The sequence below is a fragment of the Cynocephalus volans genome, chromosome X (assembly GCF_027409185.1).
Source record: "Cynocephalus volans isolate mCynVol1 chromosome X, mCynVol1.pri, whole genome shotgun sequence".
NCBI classification, from domain to species: Eukaryota; Metazoa; Chordata; class Mammalia; order Dermoptera; family Cynocephalidae; genus Cynocephalus; species Cynocephalus volans.
In genome coordinates, this window is record NC_084478.1 from 56,310,554 (window position 1) to 56,333,865 (window position 23,312).

A 23,312-nucleotide genomic window follows, 5' to 3' on the forward strand; every position below is an offset into this window, starting at 1 on the left:
ACAAGAACAGAACATATTTTCAGTGAAGAGGAGGAAAATATGCCCAATTTTAAGCTTTGAAGTATCAACTCATACTCTTATTTAATATTAACCTATCTAGGACTAAAAGCTTAAAAGAGTTTGTGAAGATTAAATGTATCAGAGCAAGTGTATACTAATTGGATCTATGAAGAATTTTAACTTAATCATGTTGCGACATTAACTAATTACTTTTTCCTTCTTCACTTCTATATCTTACCCTGATAATGGGCAGCATTTAGCAGACAAACATATCTTTAATTTTTCCATTTTTATATATTTTCTTTAAGTTTTAAATATATAAAACAAAAACCAGGATTAAACTCTTTAGAAATTACTGTAAAATGAAACTAAAAATTATGAAGTGCTTCCTTTTTAGGTAGGACTCACGAGAGCTCTTGAGTTCCACACAAAAGGGAACTCAAATTGCTCTTGTAGAAATACTGAAAACAAGATATTTTTAAAATCTTGTAAATTATGAGAAATATGAAAGAACAGAATACAAATGTTAACATCATCAACCTTATCTGCAGCTGTCAAGAGTAGTAAAAAAAAAAAAAATAACATTTTAGATGAAGCAATATAGAATCAATTAAAAGTATTACATTTTCCTACTGATTTCCATTATAAAACCAGCTCTTTTTCTCCTGAAAACTTTTTGTAGGGATGGTGTTAGGATAGACAGCCAGGAAGAGGAGATATTCTAGTTCTTCAATTCTTGAGTATCTAAAGTGAGCACCATGACACATAGGTTATGTGCACGCTATCTGCTAGCCCTTTCCATCTTCCACAGAAACAAACTGAAACCCAGGTAACAAAAGCTAAAGCTGCACTGCTCGAATTGCAGAGGTGCCTTATCTTGGCAGACAGAGGAATTCAATAAATAAAAAATGCTTATATAATTTATATTGTTAAGCAACACCTAAGAAACAATGAGTACCCCCCCACCCCCTAAAAAAAACCCCCGTTTTCTGGACCAAAAAGGTTGATCTGTTAGATGGTGCTCTAGCTTTGCCAAGTCCATACTGGGTCACTTTGTTTATAAGGCACACGTATATTAGCTTTACTTATAAGTATCCTCTGTCCATTTAGAACCAAGCCCTCTGCCGATCTCCTTTTGTATACTCTTTCCTGGCGATGTAATTTACTACCCTAGTTCAATTACTATCACCAAGGTGATGCCTTTATCTACTTCTGCCCAGACCTGTTACCTGAGCTTCAGACACATCCCCGCCTGCCCAAAGGGTGTCTAGGTACCTCAAATGTAGCAAAGTCCTTTCAAACTCACATCTTTGGTGTCCCTTATCTCAGAAAACACCACCACCAGCCATCATTTGGCAAGATAAAACTAAGAATCATCTTTGCCATCTCACTCTTTCTCACCTCCAACATCAATCTAATCAACTCTTGAATATTTCATCTCCTAAGTCCTTGTGAAATCTATCCTAGTCTAAGCTACCAGTAACTCTGGTGTGAACCATTTCTGTAACTGGTTTTGCTACTTGTCTTGTTCCCCTCCAATCTGTTCTTCATATTGCTATCAGGTTGAGCTTTCAAACACCTATCTAATGATGTCAGTTTCTACTTAAAATAATCTGATGGCTTCTTAGTGCCATTAGGATAAAGTCTAAATTGCTTGAGGACACTTACAAAGGCCTACAGGATCTCACCCCTTCCTGCTTACATCTCCAGCCCCATCTCTCCTACCTCCCTGCCATGCTGAACTCCTTTTAGCCCCAGGATGCTAGTTCTCTCTTGCCGCCAAGCACTCACATCAGCAGTTATCCCCTCTGGTTAGAATCTCTCACTCCCACTCCCACCCTACCTCCATTTCCCCTGGCTAATTCTCACCTCTCCTTCAGTCTGAGTACAACTAGTACTTCCTCAGGGATACCCTTCCTGACTTCTGAACTAGTCCACATCCCCCTGCTACACAAACCCCCAGGATCCTGAACTCCCCTATCAGAAATTCAAGCCTGACACATAGTTGTACTCAATAAATGTGTTCAATGAAAGAAATGCAGAGCAAAGACATCCTAAAATACCAAATGGTGCTGGACTGACACTCCTTAGGTTTAAGAGAATCTTCTCCCAGACCTTAGTAATTCTGTGCAGAAATTTGTGGCACCCATAGGTTCTGAATTCTGCTTTATGCTGCCTCATGGAAGGAGAGGAAGAGCTCTGGCAGTATGACTGCAACTAAGTGAGACATATGACAGGGGCTTACTTTAATAAGCGAATTGCATGGCTGAAGCCATCACCTTCCACTTGTACTCCTTGATGTGGAATCTCCAGATTGGACAACTGGAAAGAGAAAAGCACAATTATATTAGACCACCACTTTTATAAAGGAAACTTCCTTTTCTAAGTACTATTGTCTCTATTCTCAGGGCACTTGTTCTAGGGCCACTCTTTCCCAAAGTTACAACATATCAGGCATGAACATCATTAGATTTCCTGGGAAACTACATTAAGTTCTGTGAAACTCAAAGCTGCCCCAGAGCCTCTAGATTATTATTATTATTTTTGGCAGCTGGCCCGTATGGGGATCCAAACCCCGTGACGTTGGTGTTATAAGGCTGCTCTCTAACCAACTGAGCTAACTGGCCAGCCCCAGAGGCTCTAGTTTAAAAAACACTTCCACAGGTAGAAAATCTTCAAAATTTAGATTGATCTAATTTTTGCCACAAGCCAAAAGTAATCCAGAATCAATTCTAGTGGTTGCAAATGAGGCAAGTGCAAAATAAAACTGGTTTTGTGTAATTCTGTTCAAAACAAAGTTTGAGGTACAGTCATATCTCATTTCCAATCATACGCAGTATTTTTTTTTTAGTTTGTAACTATTCTATTACATTTTTATTTTTAACAATTCCAAGAAAAGATTTCCAGTTTGTGTATTTACCCAATGAGATCTCTTCCCAAATGGATTCAGAAAGTAAGTTTAAAAGGTGAATGCAAGGACACTGTCTGAAACCCTTTCCATGGAACTACAAGTTAGTGAGGTATGCCAGAAAGTCATCTGATCTTCCAAAGAAATGCTTGCCTTTGGTAGATATTCCCAGGTCTTCTACGACAGACTATTTATTTATACCCACCTTGTTCCAGAAAAGATTTAAGGCAGCTCTAAGTATGTGGCTGAGCCCTATTCTTTGGGCCTGGGAGGGGTTGAGGTTCGGAAAAATAGCTACTGACCAAATAGGCAGGAGGGGTTCAGATTCAAAAGGAAGTGGAGTATGTGACAGTTCAAAAATGTTGCCACTATTTTATCAATCAGAGATAGAAACATCCTCGGCAAGATTAGATTTAGTTATTCACATGTCAGTATAAATTAAGCAGAAAATGTGCTTGCTTTTGTTTTTAACATACTATAATTTTCACTGAGCAGAAAAAGTAGGTAAGTTTTTAAGAGCTGGAGTTCAACCGAGTACTACAGAATGTTCTTATGTGTTCTATGTGTACAGCAGGTACAGAGGACAGGGAAGGGAGAAGGGAGACAGAGGACATGACTACAGGCATTAGTCTATGTGGGCATACAAAGACACATTTTTGTGAATTCTGGCCTGTGGGTAGGAGAGGACATAAATGTATTGCACTGCCCTGGCACCATGTATCCTCCCTTCCCACTGCAAAGGTAATAACTGAAGGACATTTGTGTAATCAATCCAAATACCACAATGAGAGTCCAAGGACACACTCAATATGAACACTCTCTGTAGAGCTTAGGAACTATGGCCACTACCCAGATAAGAGGATATTCATCAAACTCACAATTCTAGGAGCTGGGACATCAAGGACATGAGTACCTATTTCAGGTACCTGTTTCTGGGCTTTGGTTTCTCTCTGGGCTATCGCTGCTCTTCACAATTTCACACCTTATCCTCTGACTGCAGATCCCAAAGCTCCCTAAAGCAGGTGTTAGCAAAAAACAGGTCACAGGCCAAATCCAGCCCATTGCCTATTTTTCCAAATAAAGTTTTATTGAAACACAACCATGTTCATTTGTTAAATATCAACTATGGCTGGTTTACACTGCAACTGCAGATGTGAGTAGCTATAACAGAGACTGTATGACCCACAAGCCTAAAATATTTACTCTCTAGCCCTTTACAAAAAAAGTTTGCCAACCGCTGTTCTAAAGCATGAAGGCTATTTCAACGAGTCTTTCCAAGGCCATCATCATTAGTCCAGTTGAAAAAGTCCATTTCTACATTTCCAAGTCTCTTCTTCATTCATAATAACATATTGAGGGGATTCTCACAACAAGTAAAACTTTAAACTAGAGGGAAATAATTAGGATTTTAGTGTATCACTTTGAAGGGCTGTCAATCCTTGGCCAAACATCTTTTTGGAAATATTAAAAGCCCAGGTTCTATTATCTTCCTTTACTTTCATGTTTAGGAATAATGCTGGATATTACAATTGTGTATTCTTGAAAGACACTAATTCTGCTAAGTCTATTGCTTCCTCCATGTGATAAAAGTAAAAATTTAATATTCTTTCCAACCTGTTTCTCCAAAAGGAGCCCAGTTTTATTAGTGCTTAAGCAATATGCATGGCTTCACCAAGTCAAAAATAAGCCACCCCTTTATCAACTAACCATTTCTAATAGGCTTAAACAATATTCCTACTAAGAGGTATAAAAGATGTTAATTCTTAAAAGTTGTCCTTTTTTTTTTCTTAATTGAGCAGAAAGCCCAGAATCTGGAATTAGAGAGATTAAATAGTTTAAGTCAAGTTTTATATGTATACCATGAGATGCTATGATTGCAACCCCACCTCTCCCAAAATAAACAGGATCACAACCATTCTGGTTCTCTTAATGGAATCCATGTAACTTTAGCAACACATTTTAGAAATTACTCTTTCATTTAGAGTATTCAGAACTGTTTCAAAAAATTACCTCCAACCGAAGTCCTACAAATGGCATATTTGTATCACACATGGCGACAAAGTGAGCTAGAGCTTTATTGAAGGCACACGTTTCTCCTGCTCGTTTGGTTTTCTTGAATTCTACTGGACACAAATCATCAGACAACTAGAATTTAAGTAAAGAACACATTAAAAAAAAAAAAATGTAAAAAACGTATATGTGACGCAATTTGTTAAGGCAGTTAAACTACTGTAATAATACTCAGGGTTAACCAAAATGAATGTTTATCAAGTAAATATTGACCTAAACACTGGTAATTTATTAGTTAATACTGTTTAACAAGTTCTCTTGTGGAAAATGGTTTATAATTAATTATTAATTAAAACAGAAGCATTTTCCAAAAAATGAAGACAACTTAAGCCTTACTGCTGCCCAGTCTTTTAAAACACCATATCTAATTCTTTCCCATACTAAAAATGGGTAAAGAACACAACAAAGTTTCACAAATTCTGTACTCGTTTCCACATGTGATCATACCCTGCGCTTGGTACCAGTTCTGGTCTGTTTCCCGGTTTTGGTATGAAAAACCAACTCCTGGATGTTTTCTTTGAACTGCTGCAGCAGCAGTGCCATGACAGGGCTGTCTTCACGATCTGCAGCATTCACAGACATGAAGTAGTACTTGTATGACAGTTGTGTGGGTTTATTTGGAACCTCCGACATCTCCACAACCTAACAAGGCCCAAATCAGAAATGAGACACAGAGAAATAAGAAGTGTCAGATATTTTCCTCCTTATATAAAGTAGGGCTCAGAATTATAAATCTAATGTACATGTCTTTTTAAAAAAATTTTCTTTTTAAACAGGACAAATCAATCATGATGTCAAAAAAAGCATTTCTAGTAAACATATAATTGGTCTTCTAAAAAATATATGAGACTAAAGAAGAATGATAAAAGTAAAAGCAACCATAAACTATAGCAAATGGGACGTTTAAACTATCAGAATTAGGTGTTCTTGATATTCATACCACAGCTTACAAATTGAAAAGATTTATGTCTAAGTCTTGCAGAGCTGGTAGATTTTCTAGAATGGTAGGTTTTCTAGAGTTTTAAATTGCCCTGCTGTTTCCCTTAACCATTAAAATATCCTAAAAATTTCATTACATTCTGGCAGAGAAAAATGACAACTCTCACAATTGGAAACATGTAAAAATATTTTTCAATTGAAAAATATGGTAACTGTGAGGATAACAACATCAACAACAGTTAACACTGATATAGAGCTTACCGCGTGCCAAGTACTAAGTGTCCTAAGTATTGTACAGATGTTAATACATTTAATCCTAATAACCTTGTGAAGTAGATATTATTATTCTTATTTTTCTAATGAGGAAACTGAGGCACAAAAAAGTGACTACTTGCCAAAGGTCACAAAGCTAAGAAGTGACAGACTCATGGTGTGATCCCAGAAGTTTGGCTCCAAAGACTTTGTGCTCTTACCTACTGTTAACAGCTTACTATTTTTGAGGTCCAGCTAAAGTTTAAGAAAAGCCCCCTAAACATTTTTAGTGACAGAAATAAATGGCATCAGAAAAGGCTCCTGACCAACACAATGACTAACACACACTCTTCCCTATCTCTCTTCCTGCCTCTCTTCTCCCTTTCTCCCCCTCCTCCCCACACACACTGTTCAGGATAGCATCACACTGATGATACACCTCAGGAAATGGAAAAATTAAAAGGAAAATGGACACTTCATCAAAGAACATATATGAATGGCAAGTAAGCCATGAAAAGATGCTCGACATCATCAGCCATTAAGGCAGTGTAAATTAACACTATGATAAGATACCACTGCAAAGCTATCAGAATGACTAAAATTAAAAAAAAAAAAAAAAAAATCACAATACCAATTGCTGCCAAGAATAAGGAACAACTAAAATTCTCATACATTGTTGGTGGGAATGCAAAATTGTATGGCCACTTTGGAAAACAGTCTGGCAGTTTCTTATAAAGTTAAACACACACTTACCATATGACCCAACAATCCTACTCTTAGTTACTTATCCAAAAGAAATGAAAATGTATGCTCACATAAAAACTTAATATGCAAATGTTTATAGCAGCTTTAGGCACAACTGCCCCAAACTGGAAATAACCCAGATGTCCTTCAGTGGGTGACTGATGAAACAAACTGGTACGTCCATACCATAGAATAGTACTCCACAATAAAAGGAAAGAACTATTATACACACAACATGGATGAGTGTCAAAGGCATTATGCTGAGTGAAAGAAGCTAGCCTGAAAAGGCAAAACCACAGAGACAGAAAACAGGTCAGTGGTTACTATTTGGGGGGAAGGGTTGATTATAAAGGTGCAGCAAGATGGAATTTTGGGGGGTGATGGATCTGTTCTGTGTCCTGATTGAGATGGAGGTTACACAACTGTATGCATTTATCAAAATTCATACACTAAAGTCTGAATTTTTATTGTATGTAAATTATATCTCAATAAAGCCAACCAAAGAAAAAGTAAAATGGCAGAAAGACAATTAAAGGGAGATAAACTGCAGCAAGCTTTTCCTGTTCTTCTAAATGTCCACAGTAGTTCTTTCCACTTCTACGAATGTATCATCCCTAAGTGACAAATCTGGAGGATGGAGAGTAACCTGCATTCAGTTTTGGTCTAAATCATGTGAAACAAACTATTGCTTTATAATAAATCACTGGTCATTGATACTATAGCCTGGCTATTTGATGATGCTAAATAAGATCAGAAAAGAATAAATTATAACCATTCTTATTTTATTTTGTATGTGGCTGAACATGAGTTCTTCGTATGTTCACAGGTTTGGTTATTATGCATGTATTCTGCACTATCATTTCACATGTAGATCAGGCAGCTCACTGAGAACTGAAACGATAGCTCTTTGTTGTGTACAAAATCTAGTTCCACATAGCTGGTGTTTTGAAATTCAGAAAAAAGTGAAATCCACATCAATGACAGACTCATTAGCCTACCTAACGAGTTAACCCTAACAAGATATGTCAGCCCACATAGGGTAACTTTTCAAGATAATATCTTTAAGAAGAACAGCTTGAAACCTTAAAAATTCACTCCCCATACCTTCAACCAACAATCCTGAATGAAATTTTTCAAACATTTTAGTTTCTTAGCCAAAGTATCTACTTGGTGTATATAGAAATTCCCACAAGCTACGAAATATATTTAGGATGAGTTCATATTTCAAATTCTTGCAAATTTTAACCAATTCAAAGACGTCAAAGAAACTAACTGGAAAACATCTAGAAAGAGTAAAAAAGGAATAAGAAAGGCTCTTACTATGTACTGAAAGGTACAGGCAATCAATAAATGGAATATGTCTTCTATCAATTAAGAATGAAAAAAATACAGCTAGTTCAGTTAGCCCATATTTAAAAGGCTGGATTATGCAAGTTAATATTCAATTGAGGGCCAAGCCCGTGGCGCACGAGAGTGCGGCGCTGGGAGCGCGGCGACGCTCCCGCCGTGGGTTCGGATCCTATATAGGAATGGCCAGTGCACTCACTGGCTGAGTGGCGGTCACAAAAAAGACAAAAAAAAAAAAAAATATTCAATTGAAACCAAACAAGTTTATCTGACACCAAGACATCTCCAAATCTTCATAGCAATTACTCTCAAATTTCTTCTTCTTACAGAGATGCCTCATTCCAATCAGACTAGGCCTCACTATAAGAGATCCTAGGGTGAGGGATGAGAACATACCTTGTATTCTCCAACCAAGACATAATTTTCTTCTCTCCCCCATCCCTATCCCTGAGTTAAGAATCACTATATGAAAGTAAAATATTCAATAAAATTCATTTGCAAATTAAATTAAACAATAAATCATTCAATCACTGATATCAATCACCACAAATTACCCCTTTGCATACTTACAATGTAGTATTGTGGAAGGCGGGTAAGTTTAATAAATAACTTATTTTTAGAAAGGTTTCCAATCGGATGAGTTGAATAATTGGAAAGCTGCAATGTGTCACTGCTTATTGTAGGCAGGTGTTTTATAGACTGTTTGCAACGCTGTTGTCCAAGCCAAAACCTTAATTTAAAAGAGATAATCCACATCATAAAATCATACTTTTTGATTAACTGTGTGCTATTGATTTATAAATAGATTGAAGACCACTAAAAAACCAGTTAAGTGAAATATAACTGAACTGATAAAAGGACAAATGACCACAATGACGAATCATTTCTCCACAGTTTTTATATTAGACTGTTAGTTCTAGTTTTAAAAGTTTAACCTGCAATGTGAATGATTTTGACTGACTATAAGGTAGAATTAACTATAAAGCCAAGACACTATATTAGTTTAGTACAGGGAATGACAGATTTCCTGTGGTTTAAAGACAGCACAAATAAATCTCAACACCCTTTATAAAATGCCTAAAGTGTTCAGAAAACAAAATCAAACAAATAATAAGTACCTCATTTTTCTGGTATTACTGGAGATATACAGACCTAGTTTTTTATTTTTTATGGAAACATATTAATCAGACATATTTGTGGGTACAGAGTTGAATATCAATACGTGTATGCAATGTGTGATGATCAAATCAGAGTAATTAGTTTAAAAACTTAAATCATTTCTTTGTGATGAGAACATTCAATCTCCTCTCTTCTAGCCATTTGATAACATGCAGTAAATTGTTAATTATAGACGGTTAGCTCGACCGTACATCAGTAGAAATTTTTCCTATCTAGTTTTGTGTCCATTAACCTCTCACTATCCCCCCTCCCTTCTCCCCTTCCCCACCTCTAGTAACCACAATTCTGCTCTCTCCTGAAAGTTGAACTTACTATTATTATTCGTTTTTCTTTCTGTCTTTTTAGCTCTCACCTGTGACTGAGAACACGTGCTATTTCTCTTTCTGCACCTGGCCTATTTCACTTAACATAGTTTTCTCCAAGCTCATCCATGCTGCTGCACATTATAGCCCCAGTTTTTATACTGTGTATGTGTAAAGTGCCTGGTATACTTAGCAGGTGCCAGTAATACCCTCCTTTCCTCCTCCCTTTCAGGTAAGCTGCCAGATTTCACTTTGACGTTTTTACTATAGTACTCCTCTCATTCCTTTTATTTGACTATCTTTTTTTAGGGTGTGGGGGTGGAGAAAGCATTTGTAAAATGTACATTTGAGAAAAAATTTATATACAGTATGTATAAAAAAACTCTTGCAATTTGATAATACAGATGCTCCTTGACCTACATGGGGTTATGTCCCAATAACGCCATCATAAGTTGAAAATAGTGTAAGTAGAAATGAAAATACATTTAATACACCTATTGCTAGCCCCCCAAAAGATCAAAATTCAAAATTTGAAGTATGGTTTCTACATTGCGTATTACTTTTGTACCATCATAAAGTTGAAAATCGTAATTTAAACCATCATAAGTTGGGGATCGTCTGTATAAATATAAATCCTTCAGGCTAGGATACGATATAATTAAATATGTAAAAAAAAGGGATAAAATGACCGATTCACAAACTCTCACTGCCCGATTCACAAACTCTCACTGACGTACAATGAAATAACTACAGAAAATAAGAATTTTCATAGCAACATGATGCCACAACTTCCAAGCTCATGATCAACTGACTCACCTTGATGAAGAGGGTATAGACTAGCCTAGATGCAGTTGCATTTGTGTGGTGAGTTGCATGTGGTACAAACTGCGTAACTGTCATGTGCAGTAAAACCATGTTATAATATATAAGATTTTAAGGGTAGTTTTGTCCACTATTATCCAAAACTGTGTAAAACATGGAAAACATTTTTTTCATTGAAAGACAAATTTAACTACAGGTTGAGGGGTGGGGAAGAAAAAACAAAAAATTTACCTACACCTTTAAAGGGCCAAATGCTAGAACTGGCTGCTGATGAAGGAATGAAGATAAATTTGGAAAATATACCATCACTTGCTTCATTTTGGATGAAAGTTAAAAACGAATACCTTGAACTTGCTAAAATTGTTTTCCAATCTCTACTTCCATTCCCATCAAACATACCTTTGTGAGACTGGTATTTCTACTATGTATGTTATTAAAAGAAACATATAAAAACAGTGAAGATATACATTATCTCTCACAATAAGCATTATCATCAATCCAATTAGTAAGTTACAATAAAAAGAAACAAGTCTGTTCATCACATTAAAAATTCTAAATACTGATATACAAGGTGGTCTTTTCAAAGCATATATGGAATTACTATTTCACTCTTGACATTTTGTTGTTATAATTTTGTGGAAAAAAAAATTGAGTCTAAGTGATTGTAATGGATTGAATTATGTCCCCCCAAAACTCAAAGAAACTTAAATTGTGTCCCCCAAGTTTTATGTATTAGAAACTTAGCCTGCACTTTGACTGTTAAGAGGGTGGGAAATCCTATTATGGTAATTGAAAGGTGGAATGTTAAAGAGGTGATTAGATTGCAGGACTGTGCAGTAGTGAATGGATTAAAAACGGTGGTCAGGGATGTGGTTCTGAGGGCTTTAAAAGAAGAGGAGAGTCTGTCTCTCTCTCTGCTCTACCTGCTTCCACCATCTTTCAATGTGAGACCCCTGGGTTACTGTCGCCACCACCAGATGGACTTTGGACTTCCCAGCCTCAGGAACTATAAGCAATAAATTTCATTTTTCTTTATAAATCACCCAGTTTCAAGTATTTTGTTATAAGCAACATAAACGGACTAAGACAGCGATTTTCTATATTAATTGCTTTCAATGAAAAATGTGCAGTTTCTACAATTTTTTTTCCTATGTTTGTTCTGATTATATTTATTGGAGTGTAATTTTATGTCTGTTGACCCTAATAATTAAAAAATGGGGCTTATATTTTATATGTGTTCTTTCATTTCTTTTCTCTACAATTCATTTTTATTACATATTACTTAAAAAAGTAATCACATGAACAGATGCTCAACATCATTATTCATTAGGGAAATATAATTAAAATCACAATGAGATATCTCTTCACACTCACTAGGATGTCTATATTCAAAGACAGTAACAAGTGTTGGTGAGGATGTAGAGAAATGGAAACCCTCACACATCTCTGATGGGATTGTAAAATGGCACAGCCATTTTGGAAAACATTCTGGCAGCTTCTTTAAAAAGTTCAACAAATTTACCATATGTCTCAGCAATTCCACTCCTAGGTGTCTACCCAAGAGATATGAAAACGTTAAGTTCACTCATAAACTTGCATATTAATGTTCACAGCAGCACTATGCATAATATCCAAAAAGTGAAAATGTCCATCAACAGATGAATGGATAAACAAAATGTGGTATATACAGACAATGGAATATTATTCAGCCTTAAAAAGGAATGAAATTATGATACATGCTACAATATGGATGAACCTTAAGGACATATACTAAGTGAAATAAGCCAAACACAAAAGGACAAATATTGTGACTCCACTTATATGAAATACCTAGAAAAGGCAAATTTCCAGAAAGCAGACTGGTAGTTACCTGTGGCTAGGAACAGGGATTAACTATAAATGGAATATCTTTAGGGTGATGAAAATGTTCTAAATGTTCTAAAACTGTATTACAGTGATGGTTGCAAAACTTGGCAAATTTACTACATATTATTGAATTGTGCACTTCAAATGGGTAAACTTTATGGTATGTAAATTATACCTCAATAAAGTTGTTTCAAAAAAAAATGAATGTCCCATGATAGATTAGTGATAAACTAGTCATTCACCACAGATCAATTGAGAAGCACTACTGTAAGTGACAATCAGGGACTTTTCTTATAAATAAATTATGTGAGTTTAAGTACAGACATACACTTGATAAATCAAAGGCTTTTGGGACTTCGCTTTCTGGTTTTAGCATATATTTCTGATATCTAAAACTGCCAGATAAACAACCTCAAGTTATGCAAGATGTGAATTATTCAGCCTGTTAGGTATTTAAATCCTGCTTGTTTAGCCACACATAAAAATGACGCTAAACCCTAAAAATTTTAGAAATTGTTATCCAGATTAATGACTATGTTTTTTTCACACACAGATAAACTAAACAGCCACTCAAAAAAGGGCTCATGTAATATTATCTATGTGCTGGCATTAAAAATCATGCCGTTAATGAAAAAAATTACTTGATTATACTGAATTCTTCAAATACCTGTATTTACAAAACCAAAATTGGAAAAAGGAGAAGGGGGAAGCTAGAAGATCATGAAAACAACAGATCCTACTGAATAGTCTTTTTATTTTATTTTTTTGCAGCCGTCCCCCTCCCCATTTGCCAGTTTTGGTTTTGATCTCTGAAATTTATTTTTATCCCTTGGAATTTTATTAATTTTAAAACAGAGTTTATTAGAGTTGTGAATAATGGTGCCTTTGCATACCAGGGTGGTAATGAAATCCCACAGAATTATTTCTAGCTCCATTTTCAATTTTATTTAGTTTAATGGTATGAAGCATTAAAAGGATTTTGAAACAAACTGAATGACAATATTAGAGAAGCAGAAAAGACTATTCTGAAAGTTTCGGCTGGTAGATTCATACCATAAAGATTATCCTGGATAAGAACAAATAGGACTCTATTACAGAGAATGCTTGATACAATAAAATTCATTGTGTACATGATTTGTAAAGTGCTTGTACAGGAAAAAATGTGGCAAGGAATGAAAGTTGAGCATCATGCCCTTCATGCCTATACCTGCTCTAGAGGGGAATTTGATAGGACACATTGCCATCTTGGGCCTATTCCAAGATAATTTAGATTCTAACGTACCAAAAGCCACGTTTCATGTCATAAACCTTAAGGACAGTGACTGATCAAGAGTAATGATGGAAAAGAAAATATATCTTGTCAAAATAAGCTTCCATTTTTAGTCTTGAGCTAAATAAGTAAGCTTACTTAAGTTGCTGGATCCAGGGAACGATCCGTTTCATGTCATCATTCACGGACTTCTCCATGTCATCCAGAGTAGCCTGGTCTACAGAATAAATCACTTCCATTAGTTAGCTGCTTACATGAAATACAAAATCTTCATCCAGGTAGCCCGAAATATAAATGAAAATTATGGTTTTAGGCAGGAAATCATGTTATTTTTGAGTCAGAAAAAAACTAAACTAAATGCATCAATAGATATAAACCAACCCAATTTTTTTCCCCTCTTTAACATTTAGGGAGAGTTATAAATAAGACAGCTAACTGACAGCAAATGTATACTGGCAGGAAGAACAAATAAATACATGAATTAATTCTTTGCCTGTATTTTATTTCCCCAAACTCTTTTTAATTAGTATTTTTAAGTTATAAGTATTTAAATTCATAGTATAACTACGCTTAGAATCTAAAAATTTATAGAAACTAAAAAGATCGGCTTGCTAAATGTTACTTAGAATTTTTAATAACACTAGAAAACACTAAAAAAAATATTGGGCAAAAAAAACAAGATACAAAATGATTTCATTTAATGAAAAAAGTATTAAAAAATTAGAAGAGCACTGCTATAGAGAGAACTGTATCCCCCCAAAATTCACATATTGAAGCCCTAATCCCCCACATGATGGCATTTGGAGAAGGGGCCTTTGGGAGGTAATCAGGCTTAGATGAGGTCATGAGGGTGGGGCTGCCATGTATAAATTCGTACCCTGATAAGAAAAGACACCAGACACCGTGCTCTTTCACGTGAAGACACAACAAAAAGGCAGCTGTCTACAAGCCAGGAAGAGAGCCCTCACCAGAAACCAACCATGCTTAGCACCTTGTTCTTGAACTTCTAGCCTTCGGAACTGTGAGAAAATAAATTTCTGTTGTTTAATTTACGCAGTCTATGGTATTTTGTTATGACAGCTGTCTAAAACAAGCATACATCCCTAAAAGACTGCTGCTGTTCTCAGTTTTATACATTTAGGTTTTTTATTTATGAGTGTATGCTATGTTAATAATCAGGAAAACAGTTAAAGAAAAAGTTTTAAAGAGTAAACAACAATTGCCTTGTTGGTTTAGAACCACAGCTAAAATAATTGATAAATGTGTGATTTAGCCATCATAAATGTGATGTCAAAGAAATGAGTCCAGTTTTCCATGAGCAGCCTGTAGAAAAAAATCTATCTTTACGGCCATATAATAAAACCAGAAAACCCTTTATTTGCATCAGTCTATCTAGCTTAATTTTAATTTCAAATGGCAAATATGCTAATATATTCAAGAACACTTTTCCAGTAGCAATACAAAAACATTAAATTTCTAGTGTTTCATCATTTCAGAATACCAACTCAGTAAGAGAGCAAGTAAGAAGTCAAACTTTAATGTCTGCTGTGTTTAAGCCAGAAAAAAATCCTTTCTTCCAGGACTCTGTATTCCAAGTCATCTTGGATGTTTCTACTGTCATAAATATGTTCTTCAGCCACGAGTGACATTAGAATCCCTTGTAGTCATCTCCATGTCACCCAGCTATGAGTGGTAAAATAGAAACTGAGTGACGGGATAGAGAAGTCAAAAACACCAGCCATCAACATTTTACTTTTATATGACAGAAATAACACAAATGTACTTTATATTGGGAAGTTCAACTTCTTATACAAGAAAATCCAAAGCAGAGTTAAAACAGGGCCCCAAGGAATGGACATCAGCCAGTTACTCCTTCCACACCTACTTTTAACACTGCACATACCAATACCCAATGACAAAAAATTTTTATTTTGCTTTTATTAAAAATATTTTTTTTTACACTGAGTGACTATATCATTAGTAACTTACCAAGTCCATAAAGCATCAATTGAAACATTCCAGAATGCAAATCTACAAAAATGTGCAGACATTCTGAATTACCACAGGGCTCCAAGATGGGAACAACAAGAGCTGGAAGTGCAGTCTCTATGGAAGCTGAACAGTAAAGAATTAAAAATTATTTTCCTATCAGAATATTTTCCCAAAATATTATTTCTCAGTAAGTAGACACAAACCAATTACTGAAGAATCCTGAATGCTAGAGAACAAACATGATTTTGCAAAATTTGCAATAGTACTATTACGTTAACTAGCAGCTCAAAAGAATGTAATTTTCAGGTTGACTAGAAACAAACATACCCATCTCAAGTTCTACAGCTAAAAGAAAGCAAAACAAACAAAAGATTTCTTAAAAGGGCTAAAATAGCTACTGAAAATTCAACCTCATCAGTAAGCTGAATTCTAGCTTTACTTTCACTTGGTAGTTACTAAGAAGTTAATTTTTAAGGATTTTTTTTATATATATAATGGGAAGAAAATTACCTGTTTCGTAAACAGAATAAATTTCATCTATGGCCTAATGATTTTCAATGCCATTCTCTATAAAAAAAGTTTTTTGTCAATTAGTGCTTATGTATTTAAAGAAACACTTGAAAAAACTATTAACATTACTGATTACACAGGAAAAAAATTTTTCAAGTCATTTGTATACTTCAAGTCACAGCTTATAACATATTATTATAAGAATATAAAAGTATACACCACATATATTATAAGAATATAGGCAATTACTAAATACAAATCTCCAAAGTTGACAATATACTTGATCTAGAGTTTCATAGTATTTTCCCCAGGTCCAATTAATTTTTCCCTTAATCTCACAAACTAACATAATGAAACCCAGTAAAAGAGCAAAGCACTGAAAGCACCCCAGGTGCTGATCAGATTGAGGGGTTTTAAAAGGAATATGTTCTTCATCTTACCAAGTTCCTCTAAAACCTACAATACAGAAAAAAAGGCTGGCAGGGAAAAGATGGTGATCTAGGTACAGGGAGAAAGGGGAATGTGAAAGGCAAGGAGGAGAGTGGTGATGTAGGCTTTTCACCAGCCTTGACTTCTCCATGCCACTTTGTCAAACAAGGACAATAACATCTTCTTCCCCTCCATGCCACAGGCTGTTAGGAGAAAGAAATAACAAGTTTGTGAAGGTGCTTTAAAAAGCAAAGTTCTCACTTGGGACGGCATAGTGCTGAAAACACCCATGTGAAGAGTTCAGATCCAACACCGGCAAGCCACCAAAAATAAATAAATAAATAAAGTGCTTGAGGAGGAGGGGCATGACAGCAGACTAGAGGTGTCCAGGGAGCACTCCTCCCACAGAAAAGGACCAGAACTGTAGAGGATTCATAAAACAAATGTACCTCACAGGGCCTGGATTTCCAAAGCCTTGCAGTTTCAAATACTGACCTTGCAAAGGACAGGCAACTTTCCCCAGGCTATTGAATCTCTGTTGCAAAATAAGAATTGTTACACAGCAAGGTTGCAGGCTCAAAGACAGACAAGTTATTAATTGATATGTAAAGTTACTAAAAAGCTGCTAGAGGGAAAAGGAACGTTTGCTAAATCAAGCCTTTTTTAGTGGATCACTTAATTACCTAACAGAATGTCATCTAACTTGTTTTTACTGAATGTTACCAGCTTCTATTGTAAAACTTGTTAAACTGTACTTAGCAAAACCCCACCTATGTCTCTTCCTATAACTTCTTGGTATGGAGAATAAATGCAAGAAGAGAACCCCAATTCGTGGTTAATTTCCCAAATGGAAGAAATGCCTTACACTTGAGGAAGTTCGGGGATATTAATCCCTTTCTGGGGCTTCTCACTGCTCAAAAGAGATGGGCTTTGAGTAATCTTTGGCAGCTCCATCACCCAGGGGAAAAGGGATGACAAATCCGTGGAAGGCAAAGCAACACAGAACTAACGGACAGCTAAATATTGAGAGGAGCGTCCGTGGGAGAGTGTAGGAGTACAGCAGGAGACTGGTGAGATCCCCGTAGAGCACAAAATCTCAGGATGGTGGCACAGAGAGGCACACAGCCTCAGCATCCGGTTTCTGACACCAGGATCAGTGCAGGAGGAATCTTCCCTTGCAGCAAAAAGCTAGGCAGAAGACCCATAGTAACCCCCACCCTCACCACAGAGGTTCAAGGACAAGCCCAGAGCCAAGTATGGGGAATGGCCTAGAATGCAGATGCTGCATCACTCTAAAACAGTAGCACAAATTGTGCACTCCCCACCCCCACCCTCAAGCTGATGCAGGATCTTGAAACCAGAGCCATCTTGGGAGTGGGCCCTGCCCTGGGGCTAGTAGCCACAGCACTTCCCCAGCTTTAAGGGACTGCCCTATTCCCAGTGCAATCGCAGGAAAGGCTACAAAGACCCGATCCAGGCCTGGGCTCATAGCAGCTGTGACTCAAGTTCTACAGTCTGGGAAACCAACACAGTCCTGCTGAACTGATGCACCCCCACGTCCCCAGCCAGAGAGCAGAGAGGCAGACCCTCCTCTGGTGGACTACCCCCCCATTCCTTTCCCTACCCCAAGCCCTGCCAGCTGACTGAGTTGTGTGCACCTGAGCCCCCAAGACAAAAAAAACAGCTCACTGGTCTCTAATAAATATGCCCTGGGACTAGTGGAAATAATGTGCATCTGTGCCCTCCCAGAGAAGCAGACAGGCAATTCCTTCCTGAACAGTCCGACCTAGCAGCCTTGCCAACAGTCCCAGAAGTGGTTGCACTAGTACACTAGTGCAGGGCTTGCCTACCACCCAAAATCAGCTAGACAGGCCCTCTCACTGCGGGCTGACTTAGTGGCTCCACCCACCAGCCAGAAGGGGCTGGATAGGCCCACTGACCACAGGCCTGCCTAGCAGCCCCACCCATCACCCAGAAGCAGCTGGACAGGCCCCCCCACTACAGCCCTACCTAGTCACCTTGCCCACTTCCTGAGAAGGAGCACAACAGCTTCACCCTTAGCAGACCACCTCCTGAACTACAGAGGGAAGCATGACCCTGCATCAGGCCCCAAGAAGTGGCACAGTGGAAGGGCCACCTGCAGACCCGCACTCAGCTAGCTGAGCCAATGCGCACCCATGCCGATGGCTCAGACAAAAAGCTCAGCTGTCGTGCCCCTGGAAGACCTGCCCTTGAGTTTTTGATCCATGGAACACACACGTATTCGAGTGAGAAACAGCTTGGCTGATGTGCCCCTGGCAGGCCCACCCCTGGATCACAGAAGCAGTGTGGTGACCCTGTGCTGCTTTGTGTTGCTTCGTCCCCCACGGATTTGTCACCCCTCTTCCCCTGGGTGACGAAGATGCAAAGGATTACTCAAAGCCCATCTCTACTGAGCAGTGAGAGGCCCCGAAGTGGTTAATCTCCTGCCAGAACCCTCAAGCAAGAGGCATCCCTTCCTTGGGAAATTAACGCCGAATTGGGGTTCTCTTCCTGCATTTATTTTCCAGACCAGGAAGTTAAAGGAAGAGACATAGGTGGGGTTATAGTTTAACAGTATAGGCTAGTGACTTTCAGTGAAACAAGCCAGATGACATTCCAGTAAGGCAATTAACAAAAGCTTGATCTTAGCAAACATTCCTTCCTACAGCAATCTCTCAGTATCTTTACATAACAATCAGTAACTAGTCTGTCTTTGAGCCAGCAACCTGCTGTGCCGCAATTCTTATCTTGCAACAGAGACTTATAGCCTGAGGAAAATTTCCAATCCTCCGCAAGGTTAATATTTGAAACTGCAAGGCTTTGAAAAACCAGGCCCTATGAAGTACATATACTTTTTAGTATTTTCCACAACCCTGCCACTGGCAAACCAGTCCTGGAGACCCTGACAAACCATATGCCCATATCCCCAACTTGAGAATCAATCCAGTAATCACAACCCCACTAAGCCAGTTTCCGAGATGACTGACCCACGGGGTACATGTGCACACCTCAGGCCTGTGAACCAACCCAACAATCACACCCCAGCAAAACTGTGCCACTGCCACCATACATCTCCCAGGCCAAGTTTGCTGAGTCACTCACAGACATAGTGAAAGCAGATTACAGCTAAAGAAACTACACAGAGTCTACACTACTGCATCCACTCTGAACAGAGCCATTGCACTCTACCCAATCAGCACCCTACAACACATTTGCAGGTGAAAGTCTTTCCCCATGCAAGCCACTCCACAAAACTCAAAAATGTGTCTGTTCCCCTAGATGCACAGATATCAACACAGGGAAACAAGAAACATAAAAAGCAAAGTAACATGACAGCACCAAAAAAACCAAAATAATGCTACAGTAACTAATCCCAAAGAATCAGAAATTGCCAACTTGCCAGAAAAGGAATTCAAATTAATGATCTTAAGGAAACTCACTGAGATACAAAAAACAGAGAAAGAGAGTTCAATAAAATCAGAAAAACTCATGATCTGAATGAGAAATTCAACGGAGATAGGTATTATTTTTAAAAAATCAAGCAGAAATCTTAGAATTAAAGAATTCAGTGAACAAAATAAAAAATATATCTGAGGCATACGACAACAGACTAGATCAAGCAGAAGAAAGAATTCTGATCTTTAAGACAGCAGTTTTGAAATAACAGAGGAAGACAAAAAAGAATAAAAAAGAATGGACAAAAGCTCACAAGATTTAAGGGAAACTATTAAGCAAAGAAATATCAAAATTATGGGTATTAATGTAAGGAGAAGAAAACAAAAAAGATACTGAAAACCTATTCAGTGATATAATAGCTGAAAATTTCTCTAGCCTGGGAAAGATGTGAACATCCAAATCCAGGAAACTCAAAGGTCCCCAAATAGATCATCTACAGGAAACATTACAGTCAAACTATCCAAAGTTAAAGACAAAGACAATTCTAAAAACAGCAAGAGAAAAGCATCAAGTCACTTATAAGGGAATCCCCATTAGACTAACAGCAGACTTCTCATTAGAAACCCTATAGGCAAGGAGAGAATGGGAAGATATATTCAAAGTATAAACTGCCAACAAAGCTATCCATCAGAAATGAGGAGAAATAGTCTTTCTCACACAAGCAAAAATTAAGGGAATTTATCACCACCAGGCCAGCCTTATAAGAAATGCTACATCTTGAAGAGAAAGAACAATATCATCATGAAAACACCTGAAAATATAAAATTTACTGGTAGAGTAGATACACAAATTAGAAAGAGAACCAAAACTTATCAATACAGAAAACCACCAAACTGCAAGGATAAACAATGAGAGAGGAAGAAAGGAACAAAAGATACACAAAACAATCAGAAAACAACCAAAATGACAGGAGTAAGACCTCACATATCTATAATAACCTTGAATGTAAATGGATTAAATGCCTCTATTAAAAGACACAGACTGGCTGAATAGACAAAATAACCCACAACCCATCCATATGCCACCTATAAGAAACACGTCTTACCTACAAAGATACACACTGACTGAAAGTGAAGGAATAGAAAAAGATATTCCATGCAAATGGAAAACAAAAGTGAGCAGGAGTTGCTACACTTAGATAAAACAGACTTTAAATCAAAATCTGTACTAAGAGACAAAGGAGGACACTATATAATGATAAAGAGATCAATACACAGATGGAAGGATGGTTCAACATACACAAATCAATAAATGTAATACATCACATCAACAGAACGAAAGAAAGAAAAAAATAATGATCATCTTGGACACAGAAAAAGCATTTGATAAAATTCAACATCCCTTCATGATACAGACTCTCAACAAATAGAAGGAAAGTATCTTAACACAATACAGACATGACAAACCCACAGATAACATCACACTGAACAAGAAAAAGCTGAAAGCTTTCCCTCTTAGAACTGGAACAAGACAAAGATGCCCATTCTCACCACTTCTATTCAACATAGTACTGGAAGTCCTAACCAGAGCAATTAGGCAACAGAAAGAAATAAAGGGCATCCAAATTGGAAAAGAAGTCAAGTTGCCCCTGTTTGCAGATGACATGATTTTACCTAGAGAGAAACCTAAAGATTCTACCAAAAAACTCCTAGACCTGATAAACAGATTCAATAAAGTTGCAGGATACAAAGTCACATACAAAAATCAGTATCATTTCTTTTTTTTTCTTTGACCAGTAAGAGGATCGCAACCCTCAGCACAATGTGGCCCGCACCACGCTCAGCCAGTGAGCGCACCGGCCATCCCTATACAGGACCTGAACCCGCGGCCTTGGCGCTACCAGTGCCGCACTCTCCCAAGTGAGCCACGGGGCTGGCCCCAAATCAGTATCATTTCTAAACACCAACAATGAACTTGCAGAATAAAGAAATCAAGAAAGCCATCCCATTCACAATAGCAACAACAAAATACCTATGAATAAATTTAACCAAGGAAGTGAAAGATCTCTACAATGAAAACTATAAAACACTGATGAAAGAAATTAAAGACACACACAAAAAAAGGAAAGATATCCCATGCTCATGGATCAAAAGAATCGATATTGTCAAAATGACAATACTACCCAAAGTGATCTACAGACTTAATGCAATCCCCATCAAACTACCAATGACATACTTCCCAGAAATAGAAAAAACTATTTTAAAAATTTATATGGAACAACAAGAGACCCCAAATAGCCAAAGCAATCCTGAGCCAAAAGAACAAAGCAGGGGGTGGGGGGGTATATCACACTTCCTCACTTCAAATTCAAAGTATACTACAAAGTGACAGTAATCAAAACAGAACTGGACTGGCACAAAAACAGATACACGGACCAAAGGTACAGAACAGAGAATTCAGAAATAAGTCTACGTACCTACAGACAACTGATTTTTCACAAAGGAGCCAAGAACACACACTGGGGAAAGGACAGCCTTTTCAACAAACGGTACTTGGAAAATCAGAGAATCATATGCAGAAGAATGAAACTAGACCCCTATCTCTCACCATATACCAAAATCAACTCAAAATGGATTGAAGACTCAAATGTAAGATCCAAAACAATAAAAATTCTAGAAGAAAACATAGGGGAAACACCTCAAGACATAGGTCTGGGCAGAATATTTTATGAATAATACTTCAGAAGCACAGGGAACAAAAGCAAAAATTAACAAATGGGATTATATCAAACCAATAAGTTTCTGCATGGCAAAGGAAACAATCAAAAGACTGAAAGCACAACCTGCAGAATGGGAGAATATATTTGCAAACTATGCATCCGACAAGGGATTAATACCCAGAATAAAAAGAACTCAAACTCAATTATAAAAATACAAATAATCTGACTAAAAAATGGACAAAGGAACTAAATAAACATTTTTTGAAAGATGACATACAAATGACCAACAGGTATACGAAAAAATGCTTAACATCACAAATCATCAGAGAAATGCAAATCAAAGCCACAATGAGATATCTTCTCACCCCAGTTGGAAGAGCTATTATCAGAAAAACAGAATAACAAATTCTGGCAAGGATGCAGAGAAAGGGGAACTCTTACATATTTTTGGTGGGACTGTAAATTAGTACAGCTATTACGGAAAACAGTAAGCTGATTTCTCACTACTGGGTATATATATCCAAAGGAATGGAAATCAATATGTCA

General features: G+C 37.2%; 1 protein-coding gene across 5 annotated transcripts in view; it reads right to left on the reverse strand.

The window, feature by feature from the left end:
• The window catches only part of MED14 (mediator complex subunit 14), an 80,487-nt gene that overhangs the window by 32,097 nt on the left and 25,078 nt on the right, over window positions 1-23,312 (reverse strand). For 4 of the 5 annotated variants that reach the window (XM_063083498.1, XM_063083495.1, XM_063083499.1 and 1 more), the window contains 6 exons: window positions 15,689-15,814; window positions 13,838-13,916; window positions 8,831-8,990; window positions 5,426-5,620; window positions 4,919-5,053; window positions 2,246-2,322 (listed from right to left, as the gene is read on the reverse strand). In XM_063083498.1, the coding sequence (XP_062939568.1) occupies window positions 2,246-2,322; window positions 4,919-5,053; window positions 5,426-5,620; window positions 8,831-8,990; window positions 13,838-13,916; window positions 15,689-15,814 (772 nt within the window). The remainder of the gene's footprint in view (window positions 1-2,245; window positions 2,323-4,918; window positions 5,054-5,425; window positions 5,621-8,830; window positions 8,991-13,837; window positions 13,917-15,688; window positions 15,815-23,312) is intronic. The other variant, XM_063083497.1, reaches the window with a different exon arrangement.